This window comes from Hippocampus guttulatus, chromosome 2 (genome assembly GCF_054856545.1).
Source record: "Hippocampus guttulatus isolate MCC_2025c chromosome 2, RoL_Hgut_1.0, whole genome shotgun sequence".
NCBI classification, from domain to species: Eukaryota; Metazoa; Chordata; class Actinopteri; order Syngnathiformes; family Syngnathidae; genus Hippocampus; species Hippocampus guttulatus.
In genome coordinates, this window is record NC_141262.1 from 27,958,071 (window position 1) to 27,978,967 (window position 20,897).

At 49.3% G+C, this 20,897-nt stretch overlaps 1 protein-coding gene across 3 annotated transcripts; it reads left to right on the forward strand.

The window, feature by feature from the left end:
- Positions 1-825: 825 nt before the first annotated feature.
- On the forward strand, positions 826-19,606 carry LOC147209380 (mitogen-activated protein kinase kinase kinase 11). Of its 3 annotated transcripts, none has more exons than XM_086105242.1 (10): positions 826-1,582; positions 8,859-9,039; positions 10,471-10,619; positions 11,577-11,752; positions 12,478-12,724; positions 13,935-14,051; positions 14,405-14,576; positions 14,649-14,761; positions 15,388-15,951; positions 16,196-19,606. In XM_086105242.1, exons 1-10 carry the CDS (start codon positions 826-828, stop codon positions 16,801-16,803), a joined length of 3,084 nt encoding a protein of 1,027 aa, XP_085961368.1. In that variant the 3' UTR covers positions 16,804-19,606. The 3 variants fall into 3 exon arrangements, with proteins under 3 accessions (XP_085961368.1, XP_085961369.1, XP_085961370.1); XM_086105243.1 differs by having other exon boundaries at positions 15,391-15,951; XM_086105244.1 differs by having other exon boundaries at positions 14,688-14,761.
- Positions 19,607-20,897: the final 1,291 nt, after the last annotated feature.

Here is a 20,897-nt window from a genome sequence, read left to right on the forward strand (position 1 = left end):
TAGCAGTGTTTCACTTGACTAAAAGGCTAAAAATACTGAAAAACAATTCTTAGAATTCATCCAGAAATCCTTGAAGAACCTTTGTCAGCTTCCTGGCTTTACCTACTTGTTTCATTCTCCAAGAGCAGTTTACAAATTTAGCTCAGGGCTAAAAAAGAAAATTTGAAAAACAGACCTCAGAATCCAGTCAGGAAGCCTTGGTGAATCTTTGTCAGCTCCTCGATTTTTCTTTGTCATTTTTAGCCTTGACTGAGGACCTCGGAGAGTCCAGTCAGGAAGCCTTGAAAAACCATTGTGAGCGTGCTTTTTTTTCCTTCTCGTCATTGTAGGAGCGTTACATTCCAAATTAATGGCTAAAAATACATAACAACAGAGCTCGAAGTCAGAAAAGCTTGAGGAACCTTTCTCACTTGTCTTGTCTTTGCAAGCTTTCAAAAAATAGCCGCATTCAGCCGGTGTCAAGCGAAGGAGCTAATGCTCACTTTTTGAGGCCGGTAATTCCAGGACATTATATTGTGCTCTAACCATGTGTTGGGAAACCACGCAGCGCATGACTTGACACCGCACGGCACCAAATTTTGCAGACGACCCGAATTCCTACCATCCTAACCTGGCCGCCAAAGATGCAGCCCGTGATTGTTTCCCGTCCAGTCAAATGCTTTATTGACGAGTCGATCCTCGCTTTTGAACATTTCACTCATCCCTGATGAACCAACAAGACAGACGGGAAAGGGAGCGAGGCGCGATAAAGTACTCCTTTGTACTTTATTTTCAAACCCTCGGGGTGCAGAGTCCGATCCAGCCAAAACAAGCGTCGGCGGCTCGATGGAGCCGCTGAAGAACATATTCAGCCGAAGCCCGTTGTCCAACTGGAAGAACTTGGAGCAATCGCAAAAAGGCAACTTCACCAACCCCGTGTGGACGGCCTTGTTTGACTATGAGGCGTCCTGCAAGGACGAGCTGACCCTACGGAAGGGCGACCTGGTGGAGGTCCTCTCGCTGGACTCGGAGATCTCCGGCGATGAAGGTTGGTGGGCGGGGAAGGTCAACAACAAGGTGGGCATCTTCCCCTCCAACTATGGCTCCTTCAAGCCCGGCGGCTACGGGAAGCTCCCGGGCAGCGCCGTGGTCAGCGAGCTGGGCCCCGCCATGGTGGGCGAGTTGGAACCCGCCGTGGTGAACTTCCGAGAGCTCAGCCTCCAGGAGGTGATCGGGGTGGGCGGCTTCGGGAAGGTGTACCGCGGCACGTGGCGAGGCGGGCTGGTGGCGGTGAAGGCCGCCCGCCAGGACCCGGACGAGGACATCAGCGTGACGGCGCAGAACGTCAGGCAGGAGGCGCGTCTCTTTGCCATGCTCACCCACCCCAACATCATCGCCTTGAAAGGCGTTTGTCTGCAGGAGCCCAACCTGTGCCTCATCATGGAGTACGCCTCGGGCGGCCCGCTCAGCCGGGCGCTGGCCGGCCGCCGCATCCCGCCTCACGTTCTCGTCAACTGGGCCGTGCAGATCGCTCGCGGGATGCTCTACCTTCACAGCGAGGCCATCGTCCCCGTCATCCACCGAGACCTCAAGTCCAACAACAGTAAGTCCCCCCATCAGATAATCTTTCCTCATCCATAACACATATTTAGGAAGTTAATTTGAGGTTCAGCAACAGCTATGAAGTACAATTGCGCGAGCTTTTATCGGGCAAACTTCAAAACAAATAATGAAGATATGTATAAAAAAAAAAAACGATGTGCTTGGGAAAAAAAGTCGACATTTTAAAAAAAAATCTGCATCAAGAATACATTGAGGGACACACGGTCATCTCTGGATAAAATTAGCTCCTAATATGCTGAGTGTTTTACGTCCCTTCCAATCTTAGTTTGGGTTGTTGTGCTTTATTCCTCAACTATTCGCTTCGAATCAGAAAAAAAAGAGATAATGGCGCCTCCTAAATATGTTTTTTTGATTATTAATAGTTTCGTTTCAAAATCGTCTCAGCAGAAATCATCTTGCCTTAAAAATAAATTGCGATTGGATTTTTAGCAGTGCAAAAACAGACGCATGCAGCAAAACCTCCCCCGGAACGTCTGCGAACAACTCGGGCTAAAATTAGCTTGTCCACAACTTAATGCTGTGTCACCTCAATATACTTCCTCAACACAGAATACAACTTTGCTGTCATCCAGGGCTTTGGGGCCATTTTGTGTTCGCGTTACGGAAAGAGTGAAAATAAATTGATGACGTTTTCAGGGAATAACAGAGGATGGGTTTAAAAAAAAAAAACGGTCTCGGTAAATTTGAGAATGGTGTACTGCAAATCTGAGGGGGTAGGAAGGTCCTTTCTTTGGCTTTTGATAAAGTTGTAGCCTCGCGCAATGCTCAGTTGGCCACGCCTTTTTGTTGTTGTTGTTGTTGTCGTCAAATTCCGTGAGCTATCCGTGAAGGTGTGGACTGATGGATTGAGGACATTCGAGCCTTGTCAATAGCTTCTTGGTGTTCACCAGTCGCTACCTCTGTTCGGATCACTCCTGCCAGGCTTCGTGGGCCTTGAAGTGACTCCGCTTTCCATCGACTTCCGGGGATGCGACTTTTATCTCCTCGCCCCTGAGTCGGGTCCAGGTCGACCTCCAGGGCTGGACAAGCCTCCAAAAGCAAAAAGTCGCTACGTTGACGTGGCGTACACAAAAAACACAGCACCTCTCTGTGCGCCCACCAGATCGTATCGCCTCCCCGTTTTTTTTTTTTGGTATGTTTTCTCCCCTATCGCAGGCCTGCCCCGACAAGTCTGAGCGGCGACCGGCCTCTTACGACACCGAGCAATATCCTGTTGTCGTGTCGCTGGCGGAGGCTCATTTCCTAAGACTGACCGTTTAGCGAGACGCGTTGACGACCCGAAATAAAACCAAAGTGAAGAAAATAAGACAAGAGCTGTGCAGAATGTCGCCGATAACGCCACCGGTTGCCCAAGAGCGATTCGTCTTTTCCGCTGTTGCCGTTTTGTAGCCGCGAGCGTTGCCGAATGCGTTGTGGGGACCGCCTGCCTGCACAGAAAAAGCTTACAGTTGTTCACGCTCGGAGCATATTCGTGAAATGAACTATTGACTCGAGGCTTTTATGTACGAGATCTTCTGCCCAGGCGTCTTTTGTCTTTTGGGAAATTTGAGTGAGTACGTTTTGGTGAGCACATGAAGCGCTTTGTGGAATTTGCCCGTGCACATTTCGCCTTTCCCTGAAAAGTCTCATCAGTCATTTTATGATATAAGATACTATAACTACTTTTTTTGGGGGGGGGGGGGAATCTTCTGAGGTGAACTTTGAGCAAATGTGTCTTCTTTCCAAAGAGAGCCCCATCTGGCCTCTGCTTCGGCATCTTCCGTCTCTCCCGAATCCGTGTTTTGCGATCTGCTTTTCACAGCGGACGTCAGGGCAGCGTCGCAAACAGTCAAATCTTATTTTAAGCCCGACTTAAATCAAATTGCATGTTTGTTTCCACCGCCGGCCGCTCCACTTTCTAAATGACATGTTATTTGCCCGGTGTGGACAAAACAGAGAGTTGAGAAAGCTACGAAATCTCCAAATTGACCTTGACTATTTGGAATATTTAGCGGGGCTTCTTGAACGATACCGAGCAAAACAGATTTGGCTTCTGTTTTTAGCTCCAAACATCCGGCGTTGGACCCAAGTGGCCGCTCCCAAACCTGCGCGAGGTGCACGTGCGCCACCGCAGCATATTTTTGAACCTGTGCAACACGTCTTGACTTCGACAGGCGCCAACAACCCGATGTCCCCCCATTTCAAGAGCGTCCGCACGCGCTGCTGCATTGTCACATCGCTTCACGCCACCTTCTTTAAGCCTCAAAGTAGCTCGGCGCGACATACCTTAAACGTATGTCGGTAAATACGCCACCCTAAGCGCTTGGAACTCGCTGACCTTTTTTTTTTTTCCCCCTCTTTCTCTCTCTTTGGGAAGAAGTCGGTCCGATTTTTGGGATCAACAGTTTTTTTTTTTTTGTTCTTGTTGCGCGATGGGACAGGCGTGAGCCGTGCCTCTACCAGCATGTTTTCATTCACCAGATGCACACTCCAAACATCCCCCCCATAAGAATGTGCGTGTGTGCGCGTGAGGGCTGCCGCCTTTGCAGTGTTTGCATGTGCGTGCGTTAATGTTTAAGCACGTCGGAGCGGCGGGGCCGGGAGGCAGCTCGCGCCGCTGTTCGTCAGAGGCCGTTTTCCGCACGATCGGATAACTTTGGCGCCTTCCTTTTAGTGCGAGTTGAAATTCGCATTTGCTTTGTTGTGTGTTTTCGTGCCGTTGGCGTTGCACTGTCGTTCGCTCCCCGCGGCTGGCGTCCAACGCAAGATGGCCGAAATATCACCCAATTTGGATGTCGCTCGGCTTCATCCTGGGCCATTCGGCCACGTCGCAATGGCCGCATTGTGCACACCCCCCCGTGGAAGTTCGAAATTTACATGACGTAAAAGTGGAGGCTTGCGGTTACATTTTTACGGTTTTAGGAATAACAAGCCATTAAATGCATAGAATGGATTGAAAGGAGAGCAAGTGCGACTGATAAGACAAAAAATGGTGTGACCTCTGGAACATTGCACAAGTCCTTCTATATGTTCACAGTAAATAAATCCTTTTCTCCCCCGCTAACTAACAAACTCTCGCAATATACGTCAGTAGCCATGCCGAAAGCTGTACATGATAAAATGAGCCGACAGCCATCGTTTATTGGAGGTGTAAAAAGCAGGATTACAGAGGATGACGTTCAGTCATTTTCAACAATAACTGACCTTTGTTGAAATGCTTCCTGGTACGTCCTTCTTTCAAACGAGCACGTTTCTTACTGTAAGTGTGCCGCCATTTAGTGGCTTACAATACAATGATACCCAATCTGAACGTGAGGTTATTAAAAATAGCAGCACTACGAACCCTGGCACCCGCGATGGAAGGAAGTGTACTCCATTTCTAAGATAGAAAACCTGCCAAAATAGAACACATTTCACTTTGTTTCTCTCAATATTCATGATGTGTTCTAATGGAAAATTGGCAAATGTATGTAAAGAAACACACCCCAATATCCACTCTTAATTTGAAAGGAACCCTTTGCCCATCGCCGTCCCTCTGACCTAACTCGCGTTGGCTATTTGATGTGCGGTCCCGATCACAAGACGGCTCCCAAGCGAGGGAGGAAGAGAATAGGAGCCCTTTTCTTTGCAGGGCTCAGCGGCCAGCTCACCTTTTGACTTCTTCTTCCTAATGCTTAGTTCCACGGCGCTTCCTTTCCTGCCTGAGAGATAGCGCTGTCGCTTCCAAGAAGTTTCGGGGCGGTCACCAATTATACGCCCGTAAACAACCGAGGAGCGGCTGGGGAGCGCCGTGTTGTGCGCATGCGTCCTTTTGCCTCTTCAGATGTGGCACGAACACAAACGCGATTGCTCAAAGGGGACTTTCCTGTTTTTCGCTCGGTCTTGTTGTTTGAACGCTTTGCAGTCTTGGATTTGAACGGCGGCGCGGGGAGAGAGAGAGAGTCACCGCCTGGCGAAGTGCTGAGCGAAGGTCGCGTCTCCACACACGGGCTTGTTAATAAGTGACCGTTTTTAGGGCACCCCCCGGCCGAGATACTTTGCACAGAGAATCATTGATGGGAGCCTTCCTCAGGAATTTGAGCAGCCTTCCTCATGGACAATGCTCTCCAGTTTACCTTATCCATGCAGCTGCATAACACGGGATTTGGTGTGTGCGTGTCTCAGTGGGCATTGTTGGCCACGCGCTTAGGGCGGGGCGAGTGCCAATAACAGGTACTGGTATCGGGCTGATTGATACCAAGCTTATTTCAAGGTATCGGGTATTTGTGAAGGATGCGGATAGCAGCCACCAAATACCGAAAAAAACCCAAATCTGACATCGAGTAAGTTTACCTGTTTGGCACATCGTGGAATCATCGTGAGCTCGTGGTATCTGTACTTCGTATCGGTATCACTCGTCACTCATGACATGCGTGCGAATGCCTGTGCGTCTCTAACAAAGAAAACTGCAAATGTTTGCGTCAGTGACGTGAAATTGGCTAATTTTCTGCGGCACGCTCGCGCTTGGGAATCGTCGCTCCACATCACCTGCGAGCTTCCATCTTGTCCATTTGAACGCCTTTGCTTTGGCTCCGCCCCGCCGCTCGGCTTGGTCAGAGGTTGATGGGCTGTCTGTCAGCCCGTGGCCTCGTCCCTCGGGGAGGGGGGGACAAAGCTCCAGTTCTTCCCGGGGAAAACCCCCGCCCCGGCGGAATGCTTCACTCGCCTACGGGGTGCGAGGCGAGGCGGGGAGGGGTCAAACGAGACGAGAGAGGGCCTTTAAAAGCAGACGGGATGGTCAGTATGTGAGGTGCAGAGTAAAAGAGTACGCCACATCCTCTGGAATGACCTTGAGCCAAAACCATTTGACGGCATTTAATTAACTAATTCACTCCCAAAGACGTTTTTAAACGTCTTTTCAGACTTGGTCCAGAATTGGCTGGTACTGGATGAGTTAAGAGTGCGGGCGTGGGAGCCTTCTTTCAAGATCATTTGAATCCTCGGAACATCTCCGTGACCTACCGGCAGTGATGAAAATGACATTCTTCTTCTATTGACGATTCTTCAGGTTCTTTCCCTCCTCCCGTCTGCTAGCAAAATAACGCCTCGCATGTTCAAGTCCATTGGCGGCGGGGCGAATCGCTGCGGGTTCAGGAGCTGGCATGGTCACGTGGGAAACGAGCAATGCATTCTCAGAAAGAAAGACGTCCAATTGGAACGGATTGGAATCGGATAACGAACCACGACTCTCTTGACCGGACAGTATGATGTGAAGGAAATCAAATCTTTTCTGAAGATTTAGTCTGGAAGTCATTCATTCCCACCCCGCTCCCCATCCTTGACATTATTTTCCTCATGCGACTTTTAGTTGTCAGACTCTGCACTTTTTGCGGCGCTGACGGGGGGGCATGTCGAGGCTTCAGCCTGCCGAGAATATGCCGAACGGCGCCTCTGGTGCGATGTGGTGCCATGACTCCCAACCGCCTATTTTAAATAGATTTTCCAAATCAAAAGAGGCAACATATCGTCCCCTCCAAAAGTATTGCGACGGCAAAGTCTATTGCATTGTTTGTTTTTTGGGTACTGTAAACTAAAAGCATTTGGGCTTCAGATCAAAAGATGAACGTGAGGCAACAATTGTGCAGTCCGGCTTTTATTTCCTGGCATTTTACATCAAGGTGTGTTCAACGACTCAGGACAGAGCAGCTTTTGTTTGAAGCCGCCCACTTTTCACGGGAGCAAAAGTATTGCAACACCAGACCTCCAGAGCAGATGCAAACCACTCCTCGGCGTCAAGAATTGGAAGGCCAGATTGGATTTTGCAAAAAAGTACAGAGATGAGCCACATACGTTTTTTTGAACCTAAAAATGATGCAACGGACAAAAAAAAAAAAATGGAGGAAGAAAGGCTCTGCTTCTGAGCCACAACACACAAGCTCATCTGCGAAGCATGGCGGAGGTCACGTCACGTCGTGGAGTGCGCTCGCCAAATGGCAATACGCTGATAATGACGTCAGAGTTCCCCGAAAAAAGTATCCCATCATCTCGCTGATCTTACACTTGAATCACAGATTCGGTTGTGTCATGAAATCTTGAGAATTCGATCACCAGAGGCGGCCTTATATGGCCTGCCGAAACCCCCGACCGCGTCGATTCTGTTGAGTCAGTCTGAGAACTGACACACAGTCGCTTGTGTTGCGTGCGGCAACAAACAATAGCAAACACGCTCCCGTCGCCACGGTGATCAGTTGTTTGGTCCCGTCGCCGTTGCTTCGGCTCCTCTATCGGGCCATCGAGCGCGCCGTCCGGGCAAGACGCGTCAGGTTGATCTGCCCACTCGGGGGCTGCTGTGCCTACTCTGGAGTCGTGTCGCTCAAACGTGGCAGCGCGGCAAGGAAACCTTAGCGGGGCCTCCGCTTGACTTAACTTGAATTTTGCCGCAGTAACTCGGGGAAAAGTTGAACGCTGACCCACGGATGCCCTCCGCCCTGACTCAGGAAGCAGAAGAAAAATGTGTGCTGAGGTTGCTAAATGTAATTTCGTTTGCAAGTCTGCATCGCTCCCACCCCTTAACACACACACACACACACACACACACACACGCACGCACGCACACCCAGAGCGGACAACAAAACCTCTTGTGATGCATTCCTTTGTGACGTAAAAAGCTGGGCCTCTGTGCGAAGCGCCAGTAGCGCCGGATGTCAGCTAGTGAGCCAGAGAATCACTCGCAACCATGACACAAAAATAGGGCCGACTTGTGGAATTGGACACCCTATTCGCGGTTCCCTGCGTATTGTCGTGCTACCTCCGTAACACGGAGGTGCCACACGATGGCGCCAAAGCCGCAGCAAGTCGGAACATAAAAAAAAAAATTGGGGTCAAGGAAGTGGGGGCCGAATGATGAGGAAAAAGCCAGTGTCTCTAATTCATTCAGCGCAACCTTACGAGAAACACCCCGACTTGCGGTCGTTGAAGCCTTCGCTACAACGGCTTCGCCAAATTCTACCATATAAGCGTCACGAGTCCGATTCCAACAGCCATGCAAACCAATTTGTGGCTTTATCTCTTTTTTTCTTGATTCATCTCTGGGCTGGCATGGGTGGTTATCATTGAGTGCATGTTTGTGCATCAGACGTTGTGATCGGTTCTCATGATTCATCTTGGAAATGATCAATTTCAAAAAAATTCTGAAAAGAGAGAGAAAAATTTCCGTGACCGTCACTTTTTGGGTGTTATTCTCGAGTTGATCAAGGCATGTCTCTGTGTGTTGTTGATGTCTCGTTTCTCTGGTGCAGTCCTACTGGCTCAGCCCATCGAGAACGAATGCATGGAGGCTCTGACGCTCAAGATTACCGACTTTGGCCTAGCCAGGGAATGGCACAAGACCACCAAGATGAGCACGGCCGGCACCTACGCCTGGATGGCCCCCGAGGTGATCAAATCCTCCACCTTCTCCAAGGGCAGCGACGTTTGGAGGTGCGTTTCTTTTTTTCTTCATGCACCCGAGCACATTTGTGATTAGTGGGGCCGATTTGAGGAGCAACTCGGTGATTGATGATGATGATGATGATGATGATGGCAGCACGTCTTTTCAGAGAGCAGCGCCGTGCTTTGTTGTGGGGGCATGTGGACTGCACAGAGCCATTGTCTCTCGTATTGACCCAGAAAGAAGCACCACACCGGCCCTTTGTCTCCAAATGGATGCATCGTGTGTTTGTGCGTGCGTGTGGAATGAGTGCAAGCATGCATATCATGTGTTCCGTTCGGGGTGTGCAAAGTCTGACCTGCGAGGGGTTGCCGTGCCCCTGACAACCACAATCACGACCACCCGCACTAAGAACAATAATACACTCGTTTTTAGCTTTTGTACACGTGCAGACGCAAAGAAAGTGATTCTCAGAAAGTGAGTGCATTCAAGCCGGGTGCTGCGTGGCTGCAAGCCACTGAAAAGATGATCCCGCCCCACAAAGGAACCAGACCGAGTTGGACCGTATGTTGAAACTCGTCTAGTAGGATTTGTCTCGCTAACGTCCTCCCGTGACTGTCCATGTCCTTAGTCAGGAGCAAAAGGAGAGCGCAAACGGGCAACTCCCAAATTAAAGAGTCATCGTTGCTCCACTGTTTCGTCTCACATAGCGGACGAGTGCAAAAAGGGCGAGCCCCCGAGTTGCCTCTCTGCATGCTGGCGTGCTGCGTAAGTTGTAATTACAGCACAAAATAAGAAGGGGGAGGGAAAAAAAAAAGGTTAGGGCCTGTACACTCCGCATTTAGTTCGATCTCCGCAGTGCTCGGACAAAAGATAATTGACAGTGTGTGACATCCAAGTTCTGAGGCTCTTCTTTGGAAGCGAGGCTGTCAAGTGTGAGTGAGTGTGTACGGAATCGGTTCTCAGTGCTTTGGTAACGACTGCGGCACTGTGCGCAGACAATGTCAAAGAAAAAAAAAAGTAGGAAAGATACCAATTAAAGTGCTTTCATTTTATTTTATTTATTTTTTGCTTACGCAAATACAAAGTGAGAACACTCGCAAGGAGCAACTCCTACTTGAGATCCTGATGTCAATTACTACGCCACGCCCCTTCACTCATTCACTCCCAAAGACGTTTTTAAACGTCTTTTCAGACTTGGTCTAGAATTGGGTGGTAGTGAATGAATTAAAGCCCCCCCCCCCCCCCCATCCAAAACATGACCATTCTATTTTTTTATAGCGGCAATTGATTTCATTACATTCTCTTATGTTAATTGTTTTTATGCAATAGAACGCTGTTTTAAAAAAAATAAAAAATCCGATTCCAGCCTCAGTGCGTTGCCATGTTGATCTAATCTGCCCTGGACGAACAAAACCTGAATCACTGCGCGATTCCTCCAAATAACAAGACTCGTTGCTTGTGTCTCGTCGCTTGCGCAGTTACGGCGTTCTCTTGTGGGAGCTCCTGACGGGAGAGGCGCCCTACAAAGGGATCGACGGGCTGGCCGTGGCGTACGGCGTGGCCGTCAACAAGCTGACGCTGCCCATCCCTTCCACGTGTCCTGAACCCTTCGCTCAGTTGATGTCAGGTGGGTGCCGTCCTTTTTGGATCCGCTTGGAATGCTGTCGATGACGCCCACCCAACACAGGAAGTTCGTGAAGCGTAACGACTCAACTCAAGTGTATTACTCGAGCACTTTAAAACAATTACCGCTGTATACAAAGTGCTGTACATGGAGCAAATATCATATATACAACAATAAAACAAGAAATTCATAACAAAGACAGTAGAAAGCACAAAAACAGTCACGTCTGAGTCACGCTGAGTCAAAAGCCAAAGCGTAGAAATTAGTTTTGAGGCGAGTTTGAAAGATGGGCAGCGAGGGGCCTTGACAAATGAGGTCATTCCAAAGAGAGGGACCGGCAACGGAAAAAGGCTCCGGGCAGGTGTGCCGGGGGAGGAGCTCAGAGAGGTAAGATGGAGCGAGGCCATTTCGAGATCTGAAAACAAATCATAGGATCTTCAAAAGAACTCAAAAATGGGCCAGTGAAGGGATCCCCAGAGTAGAGAATGATGTGCTCCTTCTTACAAGCGCCTGTCAAGAGGCGAGCGGCAGCATTCTGACCAACTGGAGACGCTTGATGGAGTTGAAGTGCATGAGAGTAATCCAGCTGGGATGTGACAAAGTCATGAATGGCTGTTTCAAAGTGCTCCCGAGAAAGGAGATCTTGTACTTTATTTAGCCAGCTGCCTAAGATGAAAAAAGCTGCACCAATTTGCAGGGTGAATAAATAGCGGGGCCTTGCTCGAGATCAGTGTCATCAAGAAAAAAGAAAAAAAGAAATATTTTGGGAATTGGCTAATGAGCTGCGGCAAATGTTTTGCACTCAACCAGCACGAGTGCACAAAATCACATTTTCTTGTCAGTGGATGAATCATTTGGCCACTTCCTCATTTCAGGCATTCAAGGATCAAAAGCAGAGCTCGAAAAGAAGTGAAACCGGGCTGGATTTCTTTTTTTCACGTCTCTTGCTTTGTGACTCAGAGTGCTGGGACCAGGACCCCCATCGCAGACCCAACTTTGGCTCCATCCTGGCTCAGCTGACGGCACTGGAGCAGCAGGTGATGGAGGAGATGCCGCAGGACTCCTTCCACTCGCTGCAGGAGGACTGGAAGCTGGAGATCCAGGACATGTTTGATGAGCTGCGCGCCAAGGAAAAGGCACGGACGGACGCTTGGATCGGATCGCATGAAACAACCCTTTCCCGTTTTCTTGTTCATTTCAAGTGACGGCAAAGGCATCATTGTGCACCCATTGCCACTATCGTACGGTCACGCTGTACTTTTGACAAGTGTACAACATATATTCTGTAAACACATTGACGTGTCTGACGAAATGACCGAAAGCACAAACCCAGCAATGGAAGAAAACCTTCAATTACTACCTGTGACGCCATTTTTAAAAAAAAAACTTTGAGAACAGCGTCGGCAGATGCGTACAGTCCACACGCAAGAGCGTGTCCTCCGCAGCGGCGCGGCTCAACAAAAGACGCAGGATCACTTGAGATCAGGGTTCACGACGGGCTAATATTTCCCGCGGTTGCCCAATCTTCACAATAGGCGGCCCCGGTAGTCGAGTGGTTAGCGCATCGACTTCACAGTGCGGAGTTACCGGGTTCGATTCCAGCTCCGGCCTTCCTGTGTGCCGTTTGTATGTTCTCCCTGGGCCTGCGTGGGTTTTCTCCGGGTACTCCGGTTTCCTCCCACATTATAAAAACATGCATGGCACGCTGAGTGAACTCTCCAAATTGTCCCTTCTTGTGAGTGTGAGTGCGGATGATCGGTCGTCAATGTGTGCCCTGCTATATTTGCAATTTATTTTGTGCACCCTATCCTGAAACAGTTTTTTTTTTCCCTCCACCTGGCCCCACTTTGTGCCCCTTCAGGAGCTGCGATGTCGCGAGGAGGAGCTGAAGCGCGCGGCGCTGGAGCAGAAGTCCCACGAGGAGTTTCTGCGGCAGCGCGAGCAGCAGTTGGCCCAGTGGGAGCAGGACGTGTTTGAGCGCGAGCTCAGCCTCCTCATCCTGCACCTCAACCAGAACCAGGAGAAGCCCAACGTCAAGAAGCGCAAGGGCACCTTCAAGAAGCACAAGCTCAAGAGCAAGAACGGCGAAAAGATCAGCATGCCCCAAGGTTGGTGTGTGGCCCACTGTGGCTTTGAGCCGTCGAGCGGGGAGACACCAAAACGATGGAAAATTGATTGACTGCACGGAGGTTGTTATCCTGAATGAACACTAACGGAACACCGACAACTAATATCGAAAAGCCTTTTTTTTTTTTTTTGCTAACAAAATAGAGAATTTTGAATTGTTTACTTAATCTGCCAATACTTGGTGATCTTTGTTTTTATGTTGCACTTGACAAATCACCAAAATGTTTTTTTTTTTTTTTTTAAATCGTATTTTTCACCAGGCATGATGGGTGTGCAATATTTGGTGGGTTTTTGTGCATGCGCGGCACCTCAAAAATGCAACTAAAATGAAGCGTTTTCAAAAGATACACATAAACAATTCATAAAAATGAATTCTGAATGGGAAAAAAAAACCTGTCAAAGTGAAATAAAAACTAATTGTAATGGACAATGCAAACCAGAAAATAGTGTCCGCCCCACAAACTGGTCACGTGTTTCCGACTTGCGCCGCTTTCATGTCCCAGATAAACTTTACAGTCGACTAGCTTAGGCTAAAAAGCGTGTCAATGTGGCAGCCATGTTGGCAGGGGCAACTTTCCCCTCAAGACGATGAATGGACACAGTCCCTCACCAACGGAAAGAAGTATTCCGTAGATGATGGCGCGCTTTCATGCTTCCAACACCGTGAACCCAACACACACTTTGAAAAGTATTCCCAATCGTCTTTGTGGTATATTTACAGTTGAAAGAGTCCTTAGAAGCAGTTGTAAACATCTTTGCGGATTCCGTTTTTGCTCACGAGAGTGACTCCAACAACCGGAGACATTTAGTCCTTTTGTTTTGCTTGGCCATGAAAGATGCGATGAGCCGACCACGCCTCGCTACTTCCTGTCGGTGGATGCATTGGCTGGCGGTTTCTATAGGTGTCCCTCTCCCACTCCTTTCCCTTTTTTTTTTTGTTCCCCTCCTGGCATATCAGCGCCGACTGCCTTTGTTCTTTCATTTCCCCTCTCCGTTTTCCATCATCATGTGCCCAATGCACTCCCGGCGTCAGAAAATGCACATCATTGTGTCAAAGTAGCAGACCTGGAAATGATGCAGGTCGTTGCTTTTGTTCTTATTCGGCCCCTCACGCTTGAGAAAGTATGGGAAGAATATAAATCAAACTCAAATCACGTTTGAGTCATTCTTTTTTTTTCTTTTTCTTTTCAGATTTCATCCACAAGATCACAGTGCAGGCATCGCCCGGCCTGGAGAAGAGGCGGACCTCGCCCGATTTGGGCTCGGGCTCGTCGCCGTCGTTCGGCCCGCGTTTCCGTGCAATCCAGCGTGAGCGGGTTCTACTTTCAATTCCTGTTCTCAGAGCGTCGGAGCCTTCTGTCCATCCCCGAGCGCCTCCTTTGCAGTGGCCACCCACTCGTCATTTCCTCCTTTTCCCGAATACCCCGCCCGCCCTTCTCCTTCCACTTCCTGTCGCCCTCACTCAAGCTCTTTGTCCAAAGTCTGTTTGAAAGCAAATATGATGTGGCTTCCCGTGAGGAGCAGCGCGCCTCCTCAGTCGCTTTTCACGCTTCCTGTTGTAACTTTTCCTCCCTCCGTGTGCGGTTACTTGGCTGCTGCAGCAGAGGGAGCCATTGAGCAGCGCTTGTTGCACTCCACATGATGCTCCCGTTTGTTCACAGTCAGTCCCGGTGACAACAGCAGGACCTTTGGTCTGAGCCCAATGTGGCCCCTGGAGGCCCCATCCCAGAAGCAGGCCAACGGCGAACCGAAGTTGGGCCCCCACTGGAGGCCCCAGAGCCCGAAAAGTCCCAAGAGCCCCAAAGTCCTGCGCCTTAGTCCTCAGGAGAGCAGGTGTGCGCCACATTTTGGAAACCCAAGAACCGTTTGCAACTTTTATTCACGCCTTTCCTGTCACGTGACCAGTTTGTCGATGAGAGCCAAGCTGTTGGTGTCCCACTGCAGCGAGAACGGAGACGCCGCGGACGACTTTGAGGAGTACAGGCCATCCACGCCGACCCCTCCGCTGCCTCACAACGGTAACTCAGCTGCTCATTTTTTTTATTCACTTCTTCCTGCACAACGATGACAAAAGTATGGATTTGATTTTCTACAAGGTTCAGAAACTGTTTATGCGCATGACATCTGGCTTTTTAATCATTAAATTTATTTGTATGCCCTGCCTGACCTATAAACAGGCTTCTGGAAACGAATTGGTGACACAATGGCAAATATTTTCTTAGAAGCCTGGATTTATTTAAAAGTCCCAAATTCTTTTTTTTTTTTTTTTGTCTTTTCGGAGAAGTCTGGAAAATGGGGCCTGGAAAACAATGGAGCGCTGTAATAAAATGAAATACGTGGGTCAGATTTCATTTTATGATTCATCTAAACTTTTGGAGAAAAAGCTTTTGCAAAATTACAAAATTGTAACTTTTTTTTCTTTCAAACTATGAATACATTTAACTTTTTCATTTGAAAAATGTTTCAAGTAGAATGTCGCAGTCATGCATTCTTTTGGGGTTAAAAAAAAAAATGAAATAAAAATGCTCCCTGCAAGGCTGGCGACCAAATGAAGGCGAAGGTGAATTTTGTGCATTTTTCTGTCTGAATGCAAACAGGACGTGCCTGTTGCCAAATGAATGAAGACTGCGAGTTGTTTTTTTAGCAGGCTCCTCGGCGAAGGACAGCCTGCGGCTTCCTCTTCACCACGGCGACTCGGGCAGCGAAGAGGGAGGCTGTTCTCCGGCGGGCTCCCCCAGGCCCGACAGGGGCCCTCTCAGCCTGATCAAGAGCACCCACCGCGCTCTGCTGGCTAGCGGCTCCCTCTTGGCCTCCGTCGGCTTAGGTCGATGCTTGGACGTCTCCCCGAAAGTTCCCCCTCGAACTAATCCTCCATCCCTCGAGGAGTGCGGCACCTCCTTTTTGGACAGCTCGTCCGCTAAGCCCACCGTTCGGGAAGCCCCCGTCGTGGACGACCTCATCACCTTCTCCGCCTCTGAGCCGCTTCCCAAGCCGCTCTTGGATTTAGCCTTGCGGTGCCAAGAACTGAAGCCGCTGCCCGCGGCGCCGCCGAGCGCGGGACGTGAGCACGGGACGCGGCCGGACCTGAGCCCGGGGGAGCGCGAGCCGGGCTTCCACCCCGCCAACGGGGATGCGGGTTCTGAGGGCTCAGAGCTGAGGAGCGACAGGAGGAGGAGGTCCGGTCCAGGCTTGCACGGCTCCCAGCTCGGTGGGTAAACAAGCTGAACAAGATTTTCCCGATGATGTGGCAGTTTGAAAAGATGCACGTGATTAATACATGCTGAAGTTGGAACCCAAATTTCTCAGAAATGTTCCCCCCCCCTTTTTTCATCAGCAATTTTTTTTGGGGGGGGCTCACATGCCGTCTATGCCAAAATCCACCAATGCAAGCTAGACTTGACGAGTCTCATGGTTCAAAAACGTAACTCCTGAATTCTTTGTATCCTTTCCAGTTCTGGACCTGCCCCTCTGCCAAGACACACAGGACTCGGACGAAAAGTCCCCCGCCCCCGCCCCCGCCTCGCTCCACCCCAATGCCGCCCCCTGGAGCCCCAAAACCTGCCGCCTAGAGGTCAGCGTCATCCCTCGCCCTCGGCCCTCGCCCATACGGCCCCGCATCGACGCTTGGAGCTTCATCTCCGCGGGCGGGGGCACGCCGGGCGCTGGCCGGAACTCGAGGCGCTCTGACGGCGTCCCCCGGGACTTCCAGCCCTCCCCCACGAACCCCTTCGCCACCTATGAGCCCTTCCCTTCACCGGCCTGCGACCCCTTTGCCCTCAGGGCCGACCCGTCGTGCGCCTCGGATAAAGTGTCGCCTTTCGACCCCTTCTCGCCGCCTTTCCCCGCCTCGCGTTCGGCGCCGTGCTCCGCCAACGGCTCGCCGACGCTGCCGTCGTTTCGCATCGCGCCGCTGAACCCGGCCGACTCGCCGCTCATAGACCTGGGCTGGGCGGTGTGCGGGAAGACCCTGGATGGAACCAAAGAGAGAGTCCACCCCCGAAGGACTCTGGGGCTCAAACCCTTCAAGTCCCCGACGCAACTCAGAGATGACCGCTTCTGAAGTCCGCAAAGACCACTCTTGGCGACCTGTTGGCATCATTTCCTAAGAGTCACCCTTCACTCTCTCCTGGTAGTCCAGGTCGTCCTACGTTTGTACGGGGCCCCACACATGACATGGCGGGGGGGGGGGGGGGGGGTATTTGACGCCGCGATCCAGTGAATCCCCTTTTCTAAACTGCGGTGAAGGTGAAAATTTATGATTTAGAGAGAGCATCTATAAAGGCTTTTTTTCCCAATCTACTTTTTCCCCTCTCACACATTTAAACTTACTAAGACGATCACAGAAGTCCACCCCTCCTGAAGCATCTCCAGGAATTTGATCTTTTTCTCTTCCGCTGCCTTTAGGCTCACTAGCAAAAGCCTTCGAAGGACCACCTTAAGGCTCAGAACCAAAGTGAAAACCTGTTGTGCCCAACAGAAGGCAAATGTCATTTCATTTTCACCCATATTTATGTTTTTAATACTGTACAGTATTTATAATAACATAAAAACCTGAAAAAAACTACCGGTAGTTAGATTGGACGTCTGATGTGCCCCAAATGCTAGCTAGTGGCCATGAAGGTAGAAATATATTTCCTGGAGGCTTTACTGACATTCCCTGAACAACTCGGACGTATGGGCAAGCAAATGAAGCGCACCTTAGCTGTTCATGGCATTTGGTGTGCTACATTGTGTCCACAATCGATTCCCCCCCCCCCCCGCCCCCTCCCCACCTCATGTCATGTCTTGAGGGGGCTGCATGGATTTGCAACCCTGAAAGCCAGAGAGATTTGATTCGATTGCCAGTTTCTCTGTGTCATCTCCCTCTACCTCTGTGCGGATTGAAAAAGCAAAAAGGACGACGGACATTTTGAAGCGCCTTGTTTTCTCAATCTCTCATCGCAGGGACCAATTGGGCTCAACGCAACTTGTCGTGCTTTGCCGGAATATGCGTTATATGTTAAGCACAAAAAACAAACAAAAAAAAAAAAGTATGACCCGTGCATTCCACTCTGGAGGAAGATAACATCCCGTTCACATTGCAGCACAATGTCAGGGATTAACTCCCCTCCCTTCCTCGCAAACGAATACGCCAAAGAGTGCCACTGTGACAATACAATGAATGTCCAATTGGATCCTACAATTATTCGCCACCATTCCGACTCGATTCAGATTCAACTGAGAGTCCACGTAACAGGCGAGATGTCTGTCACATGACCAACGAGTCCCAATCAGCGTCAGTCAAGAATTGTATTTTATTTGATCATGAATATCAGCTCTTTCTTCTGCCCCAGATATATTGTATAAAAAATATGGAACGTACGGAATTTGGTTATCTCACCCCCAAGTGTCTATTAACATAACAAGTGTGGGTCAAGCAGCTGAAAGAGAGCCATTTAGTGTTTGGAAGGGCAAAAAAGCGGCGTGAATGATTGATTGCGTCATTGGACCACAATGGCCGACATGATTGGAATGGAAAGAGAGAGAGAGAGGGACAACTTTGGGTTTGGTGGACACATTTGCTTTGTCATCAATCACGTTTAAACTCGCGTGGAATGGGAGTCGGCGCACCCGCCACAATCTAAAGTGTCTCTGGTTAATGCCAAATAAACTTCAGCTGTTCTCTTAGGCTTTTCCTGACATTTTTGTCCCACTTTCCAGCTGAAGCGCCAAGGTTTGACAGTCTGCTTATGTTGAATGCTATTTGGAACTCTTGATAATTCCCTCCTCCTTGAAGAAGTTCGGAAGTTGTTGAAACAGCCAGTACTTGCCAGAAATCCCTGCAACCCCCCAGTGTCACTGTCGGCCTCTTGATACCCTGACTAGGCGTTTCTCTTCTCTTCTTTTCATTACTTAAATGAATGTCTCTCTCTTGAAAATTCTTCTGTCCCCTTCTCTTGACGAACAATGTCATGAAAAGCCTACGAGAACACCTGATCTAGATTTGCAGCATCCGAGGCAGTGGAAATGGTAGCAGGTGCATGCTAAGCTTTGACAACCGCTGATGTCTCAGATTTTGCTTAATGGGCTGGGACCGGTGAAAGTTTTTTTTTCTCCCACTGTGATGGTGAGCGTGTCGAAAGAGGAGCGTTTGACATCGCAGTGACCTGCCAGAGGTGCAGGCCTGACATTGAAATCAACGCATCTCGTCAAATAAGTCCCACACAGGCGCAACGGAGGAGATTTGACGGAGATGCGATATTTTTTTTTTTCGCAGTGGAAAGGGAATTTTTTGGGGCGGGGGGTTGTTTTTTAAGACGAAAGGGCCGTCATCTAAAGCAATGTGAAAATGTCAAAAGTATTTTTCAGTAGCAGATCTCTTTCAGGTGCTTGAAAAGAATGTTAGTTTTGCATGTTACAAAGCCGGCAATAGCGCGCTATGCAAGGTATGTATGCTGTATAGCCGTCGAAATTCATATTTAGGGGCAGGGCATGGGGATATTTATAAATGGCTTTCTATGTCACACACTGGATGAAAATGTTCGGACACAGTCGACATCGGGATGATGCAAACGTCGCACACATGTTCCACTGGACTATTTATACATGTTTGTATGGGTGCTCTAAATTTTCACTTCTCCGTGACGATCTAGCCAATGAGGAATATTGGTATGATTTTTTTGTGGGGAGGTGGATGGTATGGGGGGGGTCTGTTTTGGTCTTAAATCGAAGGCTGCACATGGCCGACATGTTCATCTTTAAGTCTGCTTTTATTGTATTTTTAATTTCAGGTTATATTTTGTTGATGCCATCATGCAGTTGGTTGCATTCATGTTTGTTTAAATTGTATTTTTTTTTTAAATAATAATTCCATCTCTGTGTGACCTGCCAGTTTCATATTCATTTCAGCTTCAGAGAATTTGTGGAAATCTCGCACTGGGCTGGGCCTAATCAATTCTTATTTTCGCATCCCAAGAGGATTATTTCCCTACACAGTGTGTGAACATGTTTTTATTATTTCTCGAGTATTACGATGGGTTTTAACCTGTGTGTGTGTGTGTGTGGTTGGGGGGGGGGGGGGTGACATGACATGACCAAATAAATGTAACTATTGAATGGTTGAATATTTGGCATAGTGGTGCATTAGCTTTGATTGAAATAGAAGATGAGTGAGCAATGTTGAATCAAAGGCATTTCAATTCAATTAATCTCAGAGCTCTCATAAACATGGAGAGGAAAATAGAAAAATATCCATCCATCCACCGATCCGGTGTCGGGTCGCAGGGGGAACAGCTTTGGCAGGGAAGCCCAAACTTCCATCTCCCCAGCCACTTGTTCCAGCCGCTCCCGGGGATCCCGAAGCGTTCCCAAGCCAGCTGGGGGACACAGTCTCTCCAGCCTGTCCTGGATCATCCTCGGGGCCTCCTCCCGGTGGGACATGCCCAGAACGCCTCCCCGGGGAGCCGCCAGATGGCATCCTCATCAGATGCCCGAGCCACCTCATTTGACTCCTCTCGACATGGAGGAAGCGGCTGAACTCTGAGCCCCTCCGGATGACCGAGTTTCTCACCTTATCTAAAAGGGAGAGCCCGAACACCCTGCGGAGGAAACTAATTTCGGCTGCTTGTATCCGGGATCTCGTTCTTTCCGTCATGACCCGTAGTTTGTGACCATAGGTGAGAGAAGGAACATAGATCGACCGGTCAATTGAGACTGTCGCCTTTTGGCTCAGCTCTTCCATCACAGCGGACGCCGCACCGATCCGCCTGTCGATCTCCCGCTCCCTCCTGCCCTCACTCGTGAATAAGACCCCGAGATACTTAAACTCCTCCACTTGGGGCAAGATCTCATCCCTGACCCCGAGAGAGCACTTCACCCTTTTCTGACTGAGGACCATTGTTTCAGATTTGGAGGTGCTGCTTTTCATTCCGTCATCCCGACTGGTTCGCACTCATCTGCAGACTGCTACAGTATTTTTTTTTGCCAAAAATCATGACCATGTGTAGCAAGGCGTTTTTAGCCGGAAAAAAACCCGACCATGTATAGTAAGGCGTTTTTAGACGAACAAAACGACCGTGTATAGTAAGGCGTTTTTAGCCGAAAAAAACGACCATGTGTACTTTGGCATTTTTAGCCGAAAGAAAAAACCCGGCTGAGAACGCCTTACTATACATG